Source organism: Echinops telfairi, unplaced genomic scaffold, assembly GCF_000313985.2.
Source record: "Echinops telfairi isolate 266 unplaced genomic scaffold, ASM31398v2 ScPeMD7_7469;HRSCAF=8507_1, whole genome shotgun sequence".
Classification (NCBI taxonomy): Eukaryota; Metazoa; Chordata; class Mammalia; order Afrosoricida; family Tenrecidae; genus Echinops; species Echinops telfairi.
Window position 1 is genome coordinate 117,491,475 of NW_022111373.1, and position 17,120 is coordinate 117,508,594.

Genomic DNA, 17,120 nt, shown 5'->3' on the forward strand with positions numbered 1-17,120 from the left:
CAGAAACCTAAAGGGACAGCTTCATTCCTTCCTCCAGCGTCACTATGATTAAGGATCAACTCGGTGCAATGGGTTGGTTGGCTGGCTTTCCTTTTTAGAGGTGAAGGGTATTTAAAATCCAAGAATCTGAATGCTAAGTGTGCTTATTGTTTTTGGAGTATCATTGCTTTCATGTACATTTCTACTGGGCCATCTGAAATGCCATTTCATCAGATATGGCAGTAGAGCCAAATCCCTCTGAGGCTCAGGTTGCGATCTCTATATGATGTTTATACAACAGAAAGGAGCCTCAGAGTAGTTCTGCTGCTTGCTCATGATAACATAATGGTGCTGTTGATTAGGTGTGGGGCTGCTAACTGCAAGGTCATCAGTTTAAACCCACCAGCTTCTGAGAGGGAGATAAATGAGGCTCTCTGCTCCTATAAAGATTTACAGTCTCAGAAACTCTATGTTGGGTCACTCTAAGTCAAAATTGACTCAATGGCAGTGGGCAAGTCTATATTCTATTATAAACACTGATAATCTTAAATAAATGATTGCCCTCTATTATAATTAAGTTTTGTGTCAATTTGTCTGAATTTGCAGTGGTATGGCAGTTGAGTCCTAGCAATCTTCCATGCTGTAACCTGACTCAATGCAATCAACACCATAATGGGATTTGCTACAAGTAGCCAATCAATTTGAAGAAGATTAGGGTGGAATGCAACCCCTTACTCAGGTCACAGCCCTGATGCAATTGAAAGGGAATCTCCTTCAGGAATGAGGGCCATGGGGAAACTTGTTTATGGGGTCAGAGTCTGGATCCTGCATCTGGCTTGTTAGCAGTTCTTAAAGCTTGAGCAAACAGTCTGCCCTACCGTCTACTGCTTCAGGGAGCCATTATTGACTTGCCATCTGACTCGTCGCCATTGGGTTTATTGCTTCTCCAGTCATAAGTCTGGTCTGCTGACCTTGGGTTCCTTTGCTTCTCCAGTCTGTGGTAGTCCTGCCAATGCTAGGTTTATCAGTCCCCAAAGCTACACAAGTCAGCAGAAGCCTGCAGCAGAACATCTGACCCATGGACTTAAAGCGGAACAAGACTTACCCACTTCTACAATCATAAGAGCCCTTTTCTTGGTATGATTTTCTCTTTTTATAAGTACACTAGTTTTGCCTCTGTGGAGAACCCAGCCTAATACACCCTCTAAAAGAAAAGCTATTTAAATTTAGTTGATGTTTAAATTACTTTACGTAAAGTTTAAATCATTACAAATGACACAATTTTTCATATTTTATAAAAAATGTTATCTAAACTTAATATCATTCTATTAATATATTGATCATAAGATGTAATAGAATATATTGAATATACATTTTGTATTGATTTGATATCCAGCATTACTCAATTATATATATATATATGTGTGTCTATATATCTATACATATAAATTCACAAGACCTCCTCAAAGTATTGAAAAGCAAAGATGTTGCTTTTGGACTAAAGTAAGCCTAACCCAAGCCATAGTATTTTTTTTTTTTAAGCAAAAGGGAAGAAATGTATTGGAACCCATAGGGGAAACCCTAGAGGGGCCCAGCTGTGTAGGCATGCCCAGCAAAGTGTCGACACCATTCACCCTCCCCCTAGGTCCCAGAGGCAAGCCATAGTAGTTTCAGTGACTTCATATGCCTCTGAAAATTGGACATTGAATAAGGAAGACTAAAGAAGAATTGATGCATTTGAATTATGGTGCTGATGAAGAATATTGAAAGTGTCATGAACCTCCAAAAGAACAAACCGATCTGCCTTGGAAGAAGCACAGCCAGAATGCTCATTAGATGGAGAGACTTTGTCTTACGTATCCACCATTGCTGAGTCAATTCTGACTCATAGGGAAGAGTAGAACTACTCTTTAGGGTTTCAGAGACTTAAATTTTTCTGAGAACTGACAGCTTCCTATTTCACATGGGGAGTGCTGGCCTATGTGAGCCAATGGAATCGTACCACAAACAAACAAACAAACAAACAAACAAATCCCCCTCAAACCACAGCCATTCAGTCAATGCTGACTCATAGTGGTGCTATAGGACAGGGTAGAACTGCCCTTGGGAATTTCTGAGACTGTAACTGTTTATAGGAGTCTTTCTCCTGCAGAGTAGCTAGTGGGTTCAAATCTGGGTGAAGGAGTCACAAGAATGTTTGAATACTGTGCTTTAAGGAAGATTTGAGATCCACCATGGCTAGTTCTGAAGATGAAACGGGCCATGCACCAAGAACTGTAAGCAGCTATTAGAAGTTGGTATAGTAGAAATTAAGCAACTCTTAGAGACTCCACAAAGAACCAGCACAGCTGACACCTTGATTTTAGCCCAGTGAGACCCATGTCAGACCTGTGACTATCAGAATGGTGATTATTTGTTATGGAAGTACTAGACAACTAACACCTCGTCTGTGGACAGTCTCAATGTGTAGAACCCCAGTACTTGACTGCATCAGTAAATGACAATTGGATTTCGATGCGAAAAGTCGAGAAAGTCTTGCTTTGGAGCTCGAACAAATCGGAATCCTACCAACGCACATGATCTTTGTAAGCAAAAGTAGTTCTGTTTCGGCCACTCAATGTTAGTTGGTGTTGTGAGTACACAGTTGTTTAAACCATTTTTGGCTGTGTTCCAAGCCCTTTGCTATAATTTTCTTAGCTTTTGTGGCTTTTTGTATTGTGTTTAGATAAAAAACAAGGGTCCTAAGAGAGTTTTTTGAAAAGTGTCATCATGATAAAGAACTGATTAACCATGTTACTGATATTGTTGATGATACTTTAGTAAACCCTTTAAGGAAACAGTTAAGGAAATGCCACAGCAGACCACATTAGACAGATAATTTTTTTTTAGAGAAAGTCAGCCAGGTCCTAGTGGAAAAAGGCAGAGAAGGAAACAAACTCCTGAAAAGCAGTCACCAGTTGATTTCATGGAAGGGGATTCCCCTTCCACACAATGACTCTTTCTATACCTCCTCGCCATGTGCGTGTCCACAGATCCAGATCCTCATCAATCTCAAGGTATGGCCATACTCTACTTGTTAAAAACTTTTTTAATGTTGTGTTTCTTATTGTAATTATATTATTTAATTATATTATTCAATTTACTTTGAAATGCCCACGCCATCTTTTGTATAAAAAGGCAAGGTTAGTGTAAAAGCTTGGTGGTAGAGAACGGATTAATCCGTTTTCAGTTAATTCTTATGGGATAAACTGATTCGGAACTCAACTGCATCGCATCTCAACATTCTTTCTAGAATGGGTTAGCGTCGAGGTCCAGGGTTCTACTGTTTTCAATCTGAAGATCATTAGACTCCCTATTCCAGAGCTGTAAGGACCACTCACCCTGGGACGATGTGGTTGACTTTGTTTCCCTGTCCCTGTGCAGTTGGGTGGGCTGACATACTGAAACTTCTGCTGCGTGCAGGTGCTTGGATGGATGCCAGAGAATACTACAGCTGGGGGCAAATTTTCCCGAGTGGAGTAAGGAGATATTCCTACAGTCCACAATCCCCATTGGTGTGGTTCTGATTAGAGGTAGAACCTCTTGACTCCAGCATTGTGGTAGACTCCCAGAATGCCTTGGAAAGTCCTGGGTTTGTGGCATTCTCTTAGTGAGTTACAGGGAGACCCTGGAATGGAAGCTCCTTCCATAGGCCACTCCGAATTAAGTGAACTGGATAACTAGCCAGATAGGTAGCTTCTGGGGTGACTCACTTCCTCCACACTCCACACCTTTGGGATGGGATGGATGGACTAGGAATGACAGAGTTGTATGATTAGAAATGCCTCCTGGAGACTTGCAAACTCAGAGCAGGGTCTGGCCCGGTCACTCTGTTTTACAGATAATGGGATCTGTCCTGGGTCACCCCAGCGGACAGCCTGCTCCAGCACATCCTGCTTGGAAAAGCAGAGAGGCAGTGGCAAAGAGGAAGGCCGGCAAGAAGATGGAGTGACACTGTGGCTGCCACATTGGGCTGAAGCATGGGGACGATTAATTGTGAGGATTGTCCAGGACTGAGCAGTGTTTCCTTCTGTTGTGCAGAAGGTCCCTATGGGTCAGAGCCCATTCGATGGCACCCACCATACCAGCTGATTAAAAAAAATCAAACTCACTTCCATCTTGTCCATTTCAACTCATAGTGACCCTATGGGACCAAGTAGAACTGCTTCCTGTGAGTTTCCGAAACGGATTTTCTATGGGAAGTAGCTCGTGGTTTCGAACTGCAGATGGTGCAGATCGCAGCCCACAACCACTACGCCATCAGGGCTCCTCTTTGCATTTCAGTGGAGTGGAAAACCTCAACTGTTCCTCCAAGCCGCAGCTAGTGGGTGAGTTCGAACTGCTGACCTGTGTTTAGCAGTCGAACGAATAAACCACTACACAACCAGCGCTCTGTATGCCACCCAGGCTAGCAGATTAGCTGGACTTTGTCGCTCTCCGTGACTTGGCCAAGCAAGCAAGCAAACAAACAAAAAGCTATTGGTAACTTGTAACCTTTTCAAATGGAAGTCCTATCCCGCCTGGTGGGAAGGAGGAGTCTTGGCCGGCCACGCTGGGGACAGCTGGATTCTGCAGGCAGCATCAGGGGGCAGCACTGAGCTGGGAGGCGGAAGGGAGTGGGGTCCTTTCTCCCCACTTTAGGGCTCAACTTTTGCCGCTAGTATTTTGGCCAGGCGAGAGGCTGGCCTGGGATCCTAGTCCAGCGGGCTGCCTCCCCCCTTCCCCCCTGCCTTCCCCCTCCTGCCCGGGGTGGCTCTCAGGGCGCCCCTATTTGGCCGGCTGGGCCCCAGCTCTGGGCGGGGCTGGAGAGCGCGGGGGTGGGAGTCCGGGGAAGATGCGGTCTGGGCGTGAGGAAGGCAGACAGAGGGGTGGGGACGTGGGGTGGGCTGTGCTCCGACCCACTCCACACCCCTTAGCGCTCAGCCACTGTCAGCCCAATCGCTCCCCTTGCAGGAGCACAGAGGGGGACAAAGGTACCTAGCCCCTTTCCGCTCAGAACTGCCCAGGGAGGTGGTGGGCTGCGTCTTCCCACTGGCTCCCCAGTTCTGGACCATGCACCCCAGTGCCTGTCAGCTGGGCCCCAGGCAAGGACTCGATTTCCTGAGCTGAGGGCTCAAACTTTTCTATTTTTCTTCTCCCCCACAACTGAATCATGCCATGTGCCCAGAGGAGCTGGCTCGCAAACTTTCCCCTCCTGGTCCACCTCCTCTACTTCGGGACACTCTGCTGTGGGCGCCAGGCTCCGCTGGGCACGGTCCGCTTCCCGGACAAGAGACAAGGTTAGTGATTTTACTATTTCCCTTTCAAAACAGTGGTGGGAAGAAGAGATGTGGATACATGGTGCCTCCTCCTTCCCTTCCCCCCACTGGGGCTGAACTCCCGATTCTGCAAGGCTGAGTCCCCAAGTGGGTGTCCAGGGCGTCTGAGAGGCATAGAGTTTCCAGAACTCACAGCTTTTAAAGAGAGTCAGCCTGAAAGGGGCCCTTGCGAACCAGTCTTTGAAAGATCACCTCCCTTCCTTTCTTTCTCTCAGTCCCTCTCCTTTTGTCTCTTCTTTGAATGGTACACTGTTTCAACGCTATTTTTCAGATTCTGAAGAAGGAAAAAAAAATTTTCTCTCTCTCATTTTTAAGTTCTAACTGACCACGCAATGTTTCCAGTTACTTTTAAACTTCTGGCCAGGGAAGCCCAAATGTAATTCCGACCTCCTGTGGAGAAAGTTGGGCTGTGTTTTGGTTTCCTGGAAAGATTTCGGGTTGCTTTTTTTAAAGCTAACAGCACTTTGGGGGTGGGGTGGGGGGAGGGTGGTAGGGGCTTCCCTTTCTCTATCCCACCTTCCTGGTCACACTGGGCAAGTGTGCTTCCCTTTGGGAAGGTCTTGAAACCTCAGGGTTTGAGAGCCCATCGGAAGAGCTGGGATGGGCGATTTATTGTCATCATTATTATTTTTAGCACCAATCATGTTTCCCTTGCCTTTTGTCTGACTTGGAAAGGCCAGAGGGACTAAGGGACTGGTCTCCTGCTTGGAACTGCTGGCCCCTCTGGGAAAACACTGTCCCAGCAACAGTCATGGTCACTTGTCCTGAGTATGGCCTTGTGCCATGCTTCTTTAAGGCACTGTGTGTGTGTGTGTGTGTGTGTGTGTGTGTGTGTGTATTAGCTTATCCAACCACTGCTAACTGCCTTAGGAATGCAAGGCCTTACTGCCACCTTCCCTAGTTTACAAATGAGGACCCTGAGCGTTTATGGGTGGAGCGAGGGTTTGAACCCAGGCAGCCTGATCCTAGAGTTGGCGCTCTCACACTTAAGGGACACAGTTCCTTAATAATAGTAAACACCAGTTGTAGACTCAGCTTGGACTGATGGCCATGTGTCTCAGAATAGAACTATGCTTCATAGGATTATCAATGGCTGTGTTTTGTTTTTAAACATTTTATTAGGGGCTCATACAACTGTTATCGCAATCCATACACACATCAATTGTGTAAAGCGCATTTGTACATCATTCTCAAAACATTTTCTCTCCACTTAAATCCCCGGCATTAGGTCCTCATTTTTCCCCTCCCTCCCCCCTCCCTCATGAGCCCTTGATAGTTTATAAATTGTTATTTTGTCATATCTTGCCCTGTCCGACGTCTCCCTTCACCCACTTTTTGGTTGTCCGTCCCCCAGGGAGGAGGTCACATATAGTTCCTTGTAATCGGTTCCCTCTTTCCCACCCACTCTCCCTCTACCTTTCCTGTTTCGCCACTCACACCACTGGTCCTGTAGGGCTCATCCGCCCTGGATTCCCTGTATTTTCAGTTCCTATCTGTACCAGTGTACATCCTCTGGTCTAGGCTGTGGTTTTTTTTCTTTTGCTTCCAGAAGTAATTTCCCCAACCTTAGTGTGAAGGCTCTCCCCAGGTTTGTGCGGCTACCCGCCAGTCCCAGTTGTTGTTGAGTCCACTCTGAGTCGCGTGATCTATGTGTGTCAGAGTAGACCTGTGTCCCCAGTCTCTTCAGCGGCTGATGTTTAAAATAGTCAGTTCCCAGCGCTTTCTTCATAGGTTCCTCTGCGTGTGCTTGTACTGCCAGCCTTTTGGTTAGCAGGCCAGTAGTACTGTTTGAACCCCCCGCCCCAGGCCAGGGACTCTTCATAAACACACACACACACACACACACACACACACACACACACACACACACAGTTACCTAGTACCTCTAGTAAATAGCCAGTAACCTTGTACCAGTAAGTCTTGGGCTTGCTGGCTGCCCAAGTCTTGGGAGGTGTCCTTCATGACTTTGCGATGCCCCGTTGCCTTCCAACATCAGGCAAATGACAAACCTTGCTTAGAATTTCTAAGCAGCTTTTTCTGCCTAGCTTGCAAACCTCACACAGTGCTGGAGAGAACTCATGTGCCCAGGGCTGCAGGAGCTTCAGGAAACAGCTTCCCCCTTTGCTAAACTTGGAAGCTGGGACCAGCCAGTGCTGGGGCTAGATGTCAATCAGCCAGCACCCACTTGTGTAAACTTCCAGATACAATCCCCCATCCCCCAAGCTTAAAATAGCAGCGTTTGTTGTTCTTTAAAAAAAAAAAGGTCCCCTGTGAAAAATCTCTCTTTTCTTCTGAGGCAGCACAAACAAAGCTGCAAGCACTTCCCAGGCCATTTGGAGATGATTTCATTCAAAGACACATTCTCCCAGGTTGGCTTTCAGCTCTGCTCACTCCCGCGCCTCTCTGTCAGGGAGCTCAGCTCTGTGTGGGCCAGACTCATGGCAGCCTGGCTCTTTCCTCTATGGGAAGTGGGAAGTGGTTTCTTTAGTCACCTTTAGTGTTAGATGTGGAGAGAATTGGCATTAAATCGAGCTCGGAACTTTTTCCAATTCCATTCCAACTCATCGCGACCCTGTGTAGGGTTTCCAAGACTGTCAATCTTTACAGAAGCAGAGAGCTTCCTCTGTCTCCCCCAAGACGGATAAGGGGTTTGAAACCAGGGTCTTAGGATGAGCAGTGCCCTGCTTACCCAGCAGTGCCTTTAGGGGTCTTTGTTATCTGTTGCTGTGGTGGCTCGGTGCCATGGAGTTGGTTCCTGGGGACCCCATGTATAACTGACTGAAACCCTGCCCCCTCCTGCAGCACCCTCACCATTGCTGGTGTGTTTGAGCCCTTTGTTGTAGACACTGGATGAATCCTTCTCCTGGAGTGTCTTCCTTTTTTTGGCCAATCTTCCACTTTACCCAGCATGCAGTTCTCTTTCAAGACTCCTTGCAGAGATGCATGAACACATAGGTTTATTTTATTTATACTATTATTTTTTTCTTTTTAATATATAGTTTTGTTTATTTAATGAAAGTTTCTATTATTTTATAACAATGCTTTTTTGGTTTTGTTTTGTTTTGAAATTATTTTACTGGGGGCTCATTCAACTCTTATCCCAATACGTACATACATCCATTACGGCAAGCACATTTGTAAATTTGTTACCCTCATCATTCTCAAAACATTTGCTTTCTACTTGAGCCCTTGGTATCAGCTCCTCATTTTCCCCCTCCCTCCCTGTCATCCTCCATCATGAACCCTTGATAATTTATAAATTATTATTATTTTGTCATACCTTACACTGTCTAACGTCTCCCTTCACCCACTTTTCTGTTATCTGTCCCCCAGGGACGGGGATTATATGTAGATCCTTATTATCGGTTTCCCCTTTCTACCCCACCTTCCCTCCACTCTTCCAGTATTGCCACTCTCACCACTGGTCCTGAAGAGCTAATCTGTCCTGGATTCCCTGTGTTTGCAGTTTCTATCTGTATCAGTGTAAATACTCTGGCCTAGCCAGGTTTATAAGATAGAATTGGGATCATAATTGTGGAGTGGGGCGTGGGGAGGAAGCATTTAAGAACTAGAGGGAAGTTGTATGTTTCATCGTTGCTATACTGCACCCTGACTGGTTCGTCTCCTCCCCCCGTCCCTTCTGTAATGGGATGTCCAATTGCCTACAGATGGGCTTTGGGTCTCCACTCTGCACGCCCACTCATTCTCAATGATATGATTTTTGTTCTTTGATGCCTGATACCTGATCCCTTCGACACCTTGTAATCACACAGGCTGGTGTGCTTCTTCCATGTCGGCTTTGTTGCTTTGAGCTAGATGGCCGCTTGTTTACCTTCAAGCCTTTAAGACCCCAGACGCTATATCTTTTTATTGCCAGGCACCATCAGCTTTCTTCAACACGTTTACTAATGCACCCGCTTTGTCTTCAGTGATCGTGTCAGGAAGGTAAGCATCATGGAATGCCAGTTAATAAAACAAAGTGTTCTTGCATTGAGGGAGTACTTAAGTGGAGGCCCAACTTGTAGGTTTATAAAAGAGAATGGTCTGAGTACACTTCCTTTTAGTTCACTCGGGAGAGAAATGGAGACATCGGTGCTCGGTGGCAGAATTCTTGCCTTCAGGGTGAGTGTCCCAGGCTCATTTTCTAGACGGAGCACATCTTGCACCAATCACTGGTAACTGACTTGACACAGTGGCTGCAACGATGGGCTTACACATGACATCAATGGTGAGAATGGTGCAGTATTTTGTTCTGTTGCGTATAGGGTCACTTTGAGTTGAACCTGATTCAAGGACACCTAACAACAACAACAACAACAACAACAACAGTCACGTCTTGTGTAGCCACCACTTGTCTGCAGTAGTGGTTTGCATGCTGTTATGGTGAAGAACAGGTTTCAATGAGTTTCCAGACTAGGAAGAAAGACTTGGAAATCGACTTTTGAAAATCCGCCAACGAGAACCTGCTGGATTACAATGGTCCGTGACCAATCATGGATGGAGCAGATCTGGGCAGTGTCCTGCTCTGTTGTGCATGATGTCATACTTGTTAAGTGTGCTGTACATTGCTTTGATATATCACTCTACATTAATAGTGCATTGAAAACTAGGAAAACAAATCATGTTGTTTGAAAGTGCACCTGCTGGTCTCCATGGACTGACTACCTGACTTTACAAAGGGGATTCAAAAAGTTCATGAAAAAAAATCATTATCTTTTAAATCCACTTTCTTCCCCACCAACTTTTTGAAGCCCCCTCATTTTATAGCCAAATTTGCGGTTTAACAAAGAAAACGTTTTTTAACTCTTTCCCAGGACAAGCTCTAAGCTCCAGACTCACTGCCATACAGTTAGTGCGAACTCATAGTAACCTCCTATGGGTTTCTGAGACTGTAACCATGAACAGGAGCAGACACAGAGTTCATTTATTTAAAATAAAATTGACTTTAGTTTGTGTCCTCTTTAAATTGCTCAGTAATTACTTATAGAAAAATAATCTGTTCGAAAAGGCCTTTGTTTCTCTGTTTTGATGGTGACGCAGAGACAGGCAGATATACCCAGATGCTAAAGTGGGATTTTCCTTTTGTGTCGGTGTCTGTGGAGATCTTAAATCTGAGGGGGAACGCTAGTTGGAAAAGATGGCTTGGTGATAGAAATGAAGCTGGAGACCACGTGGTAGAATGTTGCAGGAACAACGACTTGTTTATCATGAATACCCTTTTTCAACAACACAAAAGATAACTATACACGTGAACTTCACATGGAATAGACAGAAATCAAATCGAATACATCTGTGGGAAGAGATGACGGAGAAGCGCAATATTAGCATCTAAAACCAGTCCAGGTGCCAACTGTGCAACAGACCACCATGGTTCATATGTAAGTGCAGGTTGAAGCTGAAGAAAACGAAAAGAAGGCCATTAGAGCCAGAACACAATCTTGAGTCTCTCCCACCTGAACTGTGAGAACATGGCAAGTACAGATTTGAAACACTGAACAGTAATGACCGATGACCTGATGAGGTGTTGGGTAGCATCGAGAACATCATCCACGAAGAAAGCAAAAGGTGATTGAAAAGAAAAAGAAAAGAGCAAACCCAGCGTCAGAAAAGACTCTGAAAGTCCATCTGGATCAGAGTGGCGAAGGAAAAGGGACGAATTTTCGACGTCGAAGAGCCGAACAGAAAACTTCAAAGTGCAGCTTGAGAAAGCAACGCTAAATATGGCAATGAAATGTACAAAGACCTAGAGTTAGAAAAACAGAAAGATAAACATGCTCAGTGTATCTTAAACCAAAAGAACCTAAGAAAAACCCCCTCAAGCCTCAAGGTGCAATGGTCAAAGATTCAATGGACAAAATATTGAATGATGCAGGAAGCATCAAAAGACGATGGAAAGAACACACAGAATTAATGTACCCAAAAGGACTACTTGACATTCAAACATTTCATGAGGTAATATGTATGGAAGAAGTCCAAGCTGCACTGAAAGTATTAGCTGAAAACAAGGCTGATCCAGGAATTGATGGAATACCAATCAAAATGTTTTAGCAAACTGATGAAGCACTGGAAGTACTCAGCCATCTATGCCAGGAAATTTGGACGACAGCTACTTGACCACGTGGCTGGAAGAGATCCATATTTGTGCCCATTCCAAAAAAGGCGATTCCTTAGAATACTAAAATTATAGAACAATATCATTAATATCACATGTACGTACAATGTTGCTGAGGATTAACCAGCAAGGGTAATAGCAGCACATTGGCAGGGAACTGCCAAAGGTTCAGGCTGGATTCAGAAGAGGACATGGAACAAGGGATAACATGACTGGTGTCAGATAGATCTTGGCTCACAGCAAAGAATATCAGAAACATGCTTATTTGTGTTTCATTGACTGTACAAAAGCATTGGACCGTGTGAACCATAAACTGTGGATAACCTATGGAGGAATGGGGATTCCAGAACACTACATTGTGCTCATTCAGAACTTGTGCATGGATCAAGAAGGAGTTGTTCAAAGAGAACAAGGGAATACTGCATGGTTTAAAATCAGGAAAAATGTGTATAAGGGTTGTATCTTCTCACCATATTTATTCAATCTGTATGCTGAGTCAATAATCAAAGAGCTGGATTATATTAAGAATATTTGGCATCAAGATCAGAAAAAGGCTTATTAATCAATCCATGAAATGCAGATGGCATAACTTGGGAGAACTTGCAGCACTTGCTGATGAATATCAAGGATTACAGCCTTCAATATGGATTGCAACTCAATGTACAAAAGAACAAAATCCTCACAACTGGACCAACAGTAACATCACGATAAATGAAGAAACCATTGAACTTGTCAAGGGTTTTGCCTTGCTAGGATCCACAATCAGTGCTCATGAAAGCAGCAGTCAAGAGATCAAAGGAGCCATTGCGTTGGGTAGATATGCTGCACAAGAGTTCTTGATGGTGTTGAAAGGGAAGGCAGCTACTTTGAGAACTAAGGTGAGCCTCCCCCAAGTCACTGTATTTTCATTCGTTCATATGCATGTGAAAGTTGGACACTGTTTAAAGAAGAGCAGAGAAGGATCTATCCATTTGAATGTCGGGAAAGCCCATCGTACTTGGTAAAGTAGAGGAAGAGTGGAAAAAGTGGGAGGCCTTTGACAAGATAAGAGTGACACAGTGGCTGCAACTGATGTGCTCAGACACGACATCCATTGTGAGGACCGTGCGGGACCAGACAGCATTGTACACAGGGTGGTGATCAGTCTGAACGGACTCCACAGCCCCTCACAGCAACCATAGCATTAATTTGTTTAAAACCCTTTAAAAATTATTTATCATTTCAGGCCTGCCTTTCTATTCCTATTCTTCCTTGTTGAAAATTATGTTCATGGGCTCCATGTATATTTTTTGTTTTAATGTGCTCTGAAAAACGGAGTTGTTTTTGTGTGTGCATGTATTTCTCATTACTGTAAATGGCTGGGTATTAACTTGTGCTGTTTCCTATTTTTCATTGCACTTTGCTTTTAAGAATTTTTTCCCCCATGTTGTTATGTGGTCTGTTATTTCTAACAGCTGCAGTTGGTAACAAGGAGACAGGGCTTTTGGACATCTGAGGCAATTTGTTAATGCCTTAGAGTGAAAAGTCTCTGTTCTGCTCAGCATTTTGCTCCAGGGAGAGAAGAATGAGCCCACAGGGTATGTTTCAAGGCAGTTGCCTAGGAGAAACAACAGCAGAATAAAAATCTAGTTGTAGCCCATCAACTGCAGCTCTTCCACCGGACCAGCTACAACTCTGTTCACGCATCTACGGTGGTGATTTTGTTGGCTCCTGACTGCTGGGTACCACTTCCCAACAAAACAAAAGGGAACCCAGGCCCGTGCCATCCCTATGATGACTTGTGTTTGGGCTGCTGTGACCCATAATGTGTTCATTGCCTGATTGCTTATAGTAGATAGATGTGCCTTTTTCCCCTCGTCCAGCTTTGTCTAGAACAGTGGTTCTCAACCTGTGGGTCGCGACTCCTTTGGGGGTCAAACGACCCTTTCACAGGGGTCGTCTGATTCATCACAGTAGCAAAATGACAGTGATGAAGTAGCAATGGAAATCATTTTATGGTTGGGGGTCACCACAACATGAGGAACCGTATTGAAGGGTCGCGGCGTTAGGAAGGTTGAGAACCACTGCTGTAGAAGCTCTGCAGAAGCCTGTTCAGCTTCACAGAGAAATGCAAACCTCCCCTCGCAGGTGGTGGTAGCTGCATAGATGAGGTCTATTGACTGACAATCAAACCTGGGTTTTCTTCAGCAGGGCAAGGATGCTTCCTCTCTCACTGATACATAAACACATGTATACATAGTTCTGGCCCTCCAAAGGGGTTGGGGAGTGAAATAGTTACATAATCTGGTGTCAATTTGAGGATTCAGAGTGAAGGGGTGGAGTCTAGGCTTCAATCAGGTCATAGACAATGAGGCTTCTGTGTGGGCATGGCCTTTTCCTGAGGATTCTGGGAACTCCTGTATTTCCTTCTCTCTCGGCTCACTCCCTGGGAGTCATTGCAGCTGACGTGACACATGGAACTATGCTAATGCCCTGAGCTGGAGGAGCCACGTGGAGACCCCCTGCCAGTGCTGAGATGCCTCTACTGCCACTGGATCCACAAGACTTTTCACTCATTAGCCTGTGATTGGGCGTCATTGCATGTGTTGCGTGAGTCTGAAGAGGAATTTATAGACTGGTACTGGACATATGGGCTGATATCGGACATGTGGACTTGATCTGGACTGACCTGGGATGTTTTCTCAATATTCAATTACTCTTACATATAAAGCTCTTTCTTATACGTGTGTGAGTGTCTCCCTAGATTTGTTTCTTTAGTCTACTGGACTAACAGAGGGAGAAGGAATGTAATCAATAAAAACAAAATAAAACTCACTGCCATCTAGTCAATTGTAACTCACAAGAACCATAGGACAGAGTAGAATGGCTCCTATGGGGTTCTAAGCCTTGAACTCTTTACGGGAGTAGAAAACCCCATATTTCTCAAAGCAGCTGGTGGTTTCAAACAGCCAACCTCGCAGTTAGCAGCCCAACTCGTACCCCACTATGCCACCCAGGATCCTTAATCAACAAAAGGTCACATAAATCAGGGAATTCTGGGAGGGGAACCGAAAGTTCTGAGCAAGAAGAGAGAACTGAACCAGAAACAGCAGAGGACCAAAGAGGAGGGTTTGAGTTAGGGCTCTAAAGTAGATGCAGACAGTCTCTGGTAACGACCAAGTCCTGTTCCTGATTTTGTCTTTACGGCTTTCTGTGTAAGTTGGAATGAGCGCATATGGCTTTTCTTTAAGCCTTGCTTTGGTGCAAAGAGTGGCCTTGGCGGCTGCGTGGGCTCCAAGTTGGGCAGCTGACTATCCAATCAGCACATCGAAACTACCACCTGCAGGAGAAAGACGAGATTCCCTGTCCCCCCCTCCCAAAGATTTACTGCCTTAGAAATCCACAGGGGCAGGTCTGTTCTGCCCTGTACGGCCTCCAGGAGTCAGAATCAGCTTGATGGCAGTGCATTTCCAGAGCTTTTTTCTCTGTGTGTGTGCAAGGAAAGGAGCCGTGATGGTGAAGTATTGGGTTGCTAACCACAAGGTCCGTGGTTCAAAACCACCAGCCTCTGTGGGAGCAAGGGGATGCTCTCTGCTCCTGTAAAGCCTTACAGCCTGGGAAACTCTGAGTCATTATGAGTGGAAATCACTTTGATGGTACTGGTCTGCTTTGGTTTGGGGTTTAGTGCAGGATGATTTAAAAGCTACCTGTGCAGAAAGTGAAGGTGATTCTGATAATAAAAAACGAAACTTCTTGCATGTAGGAGTTGGCTCAAGGTTGGTCCTGGCAACCCTTGGAAGCAGTACTACTCTGTAGTGTTGCTGTGGTTGGGACAGGCTAAATGGCAGAGTGCACGTGCTCCGTACGCTTTTGAATGTCGTGATCTTTGGGTGGCAAATGGCCTGTCCTTTCTTCTGAGGCCCCTCTGGCTGGGTTGGGACCACCACTCTTTTGGATAGTGGCTGAAAGCTTAAGGCTTTGCCCCTCTCAGAGATTTCTAAGTGGTCAGTGGTTTATTGAAAATCGCCTGTAATCCAGAATGACGACTAGCTCCCTGAGAGTTAGATGCCTTGTTCGCCACAACATCCAAAATGAGGGGGATCACATGGGGCTTAGATGTGGGTGAACCAGAAGGCATAAGTGCCCGGGTGTGGATGGAGCAAGTACTTTTGAAATGGCCATTTTCGTATTTTGCACCCATGGCTCAGCTCATCTTAATGCTACTTATCATTTTATTTCGTGCATTTTGTAGGGGGGACAAAACCCAGTTCTTCTAGGCACTTTTGCTACATTACAGAACAGTTAATGCACCGTAATTGCTGTGAGTTTTGTCACATGGGCATGCGATGGTGTTTGCTTTGTTTTTGCTTTTAAATCTCACCTGACTTAATGGGAAGTGCCTGAAACATTCAAGCTCCTTGGAACACAGAGTGAAGCTCTGCTGATTTCTATTAAAGACCTCTGGACATGAAATGTTTCTGCTAATAAGGCTGGCCTTGACCTTTTCCGGATATTATTCCTCAGGCATGAACTACTACCTTAATGTATCTGTGATAGTATCTCTGCTCTCAGGGTGATGCTATAGTGTGGTTCAGGTGCTACATGGCATTCAGTGAGTTGTTCCTGAAATTTACTGTGGACCAGATTTGCATGACAGGAGCCCTGGGGGTCTAGTGCTTACAATTTGGACTGCGATCCACAAGGCCAGCAGTTCAAAACCACCAGTGGCTCAGCAGGGAAAGATGGAACTTTCTATGCCTGTAAATAGATACAACTTCAGAAACTCATAGGGGCAGTTCTACCCTGTCCTGTAGGATCAATATTTGATGGTATCAACTTGATGCCCGTTGAGTAAGTGATTGAGTGAGTGAATGAGTGAGGTTTGCATGTGGGAAGGACCTTTATATATGGGGATTTTGCAACCAACAAGTGAGACTTGAAATTTCCAAATGAAATTCTGAATTCCAAATGTGTCTGCCATGTTACAGAATTGGCAGCGCCCCCTCTTGATTTTACCCCGTGTCTCCTTCACTTTCAGAGCATTTTATGCAGGCCCTGCCAGAGTACCACGTGGTGGGGCCTGTCCGCGTGGATGCGAGTGGGCATTTCCTATCCTATGGCTTGCACCGTCCCGTTCCCAGCAGCAGGCGGAAGAGAGATTTGGATGGCCCAGATGACCCAGTGTACTACAGGATTTCCCTTGAGGAGAAGGACCTCTTCTTGAACTTGACCGCCCATCGGGAATTTCTCTCTAATGACTACATCGTGGAGCGCCGGTATGGAAATCTCTCCCAGGTGAAGATGGCAGCTTCCTCCGGACCCCGCTGCCATCTCAGGGGCACCATTCTGCAGCAGGGTACCCGAATCGGGACAGCAGCTCTCAGTGCCTGCCATGGACTGGTGAGTTCATCTTCCCTTGGTGTTCCCAGGGGCTAGTGAATCATCTGGGGTGCCCACTGCAAACAGATTCACTGACATACCTAGCATCTGTGAACTGATCAACAGTAAAGTGGAAGATGCTGGCTTCCAAAAGGGTCCGGGGAGAATGTGCACAATAAGTAAAAGCCAAGCTGGGAGGTGCAGGGAATAGGGGTGATGTAGACCCCGAGTCGAGTTCTTCCCATTGATCAGCTATAGTTGTGTTTGTTGGCCCATGAACACAGATGCAGTGAGCACCTGTGAGATACCAGATT

At 45.4% G+C, this 17,120-nt stretch overlaps 1 protein-coding gene across 1 annotated transcript; it reads left to right on the forward strand.

Moving 5' to 3' along the window:
- The first annotated feature begins 5,011 nt into the window (after positions 1-5,011).
- LOC123521095 (A disintegrin and metalloproteinase with thrombospondin motifs 12-like) lies at positions 5,012-16,888 on the forward strand. Its single transcript, XM_045285152.1, has 2 exons — positions 5,012-5,297; positions 16,466-16,888. Exons 1-2 carry the CDS (start codon positions 5,171-5,173, stop codon positions 16,861-16,863), a joined length of 525 nt encoding a protein of 174 aa, XP_045141087.1. The 5' UTR covers positions 5,012-5,170; the 3' UTR covers positions 16,864-16,888.
- Positions 16,889-17,120: the final 232 nt, after the last annotated feature.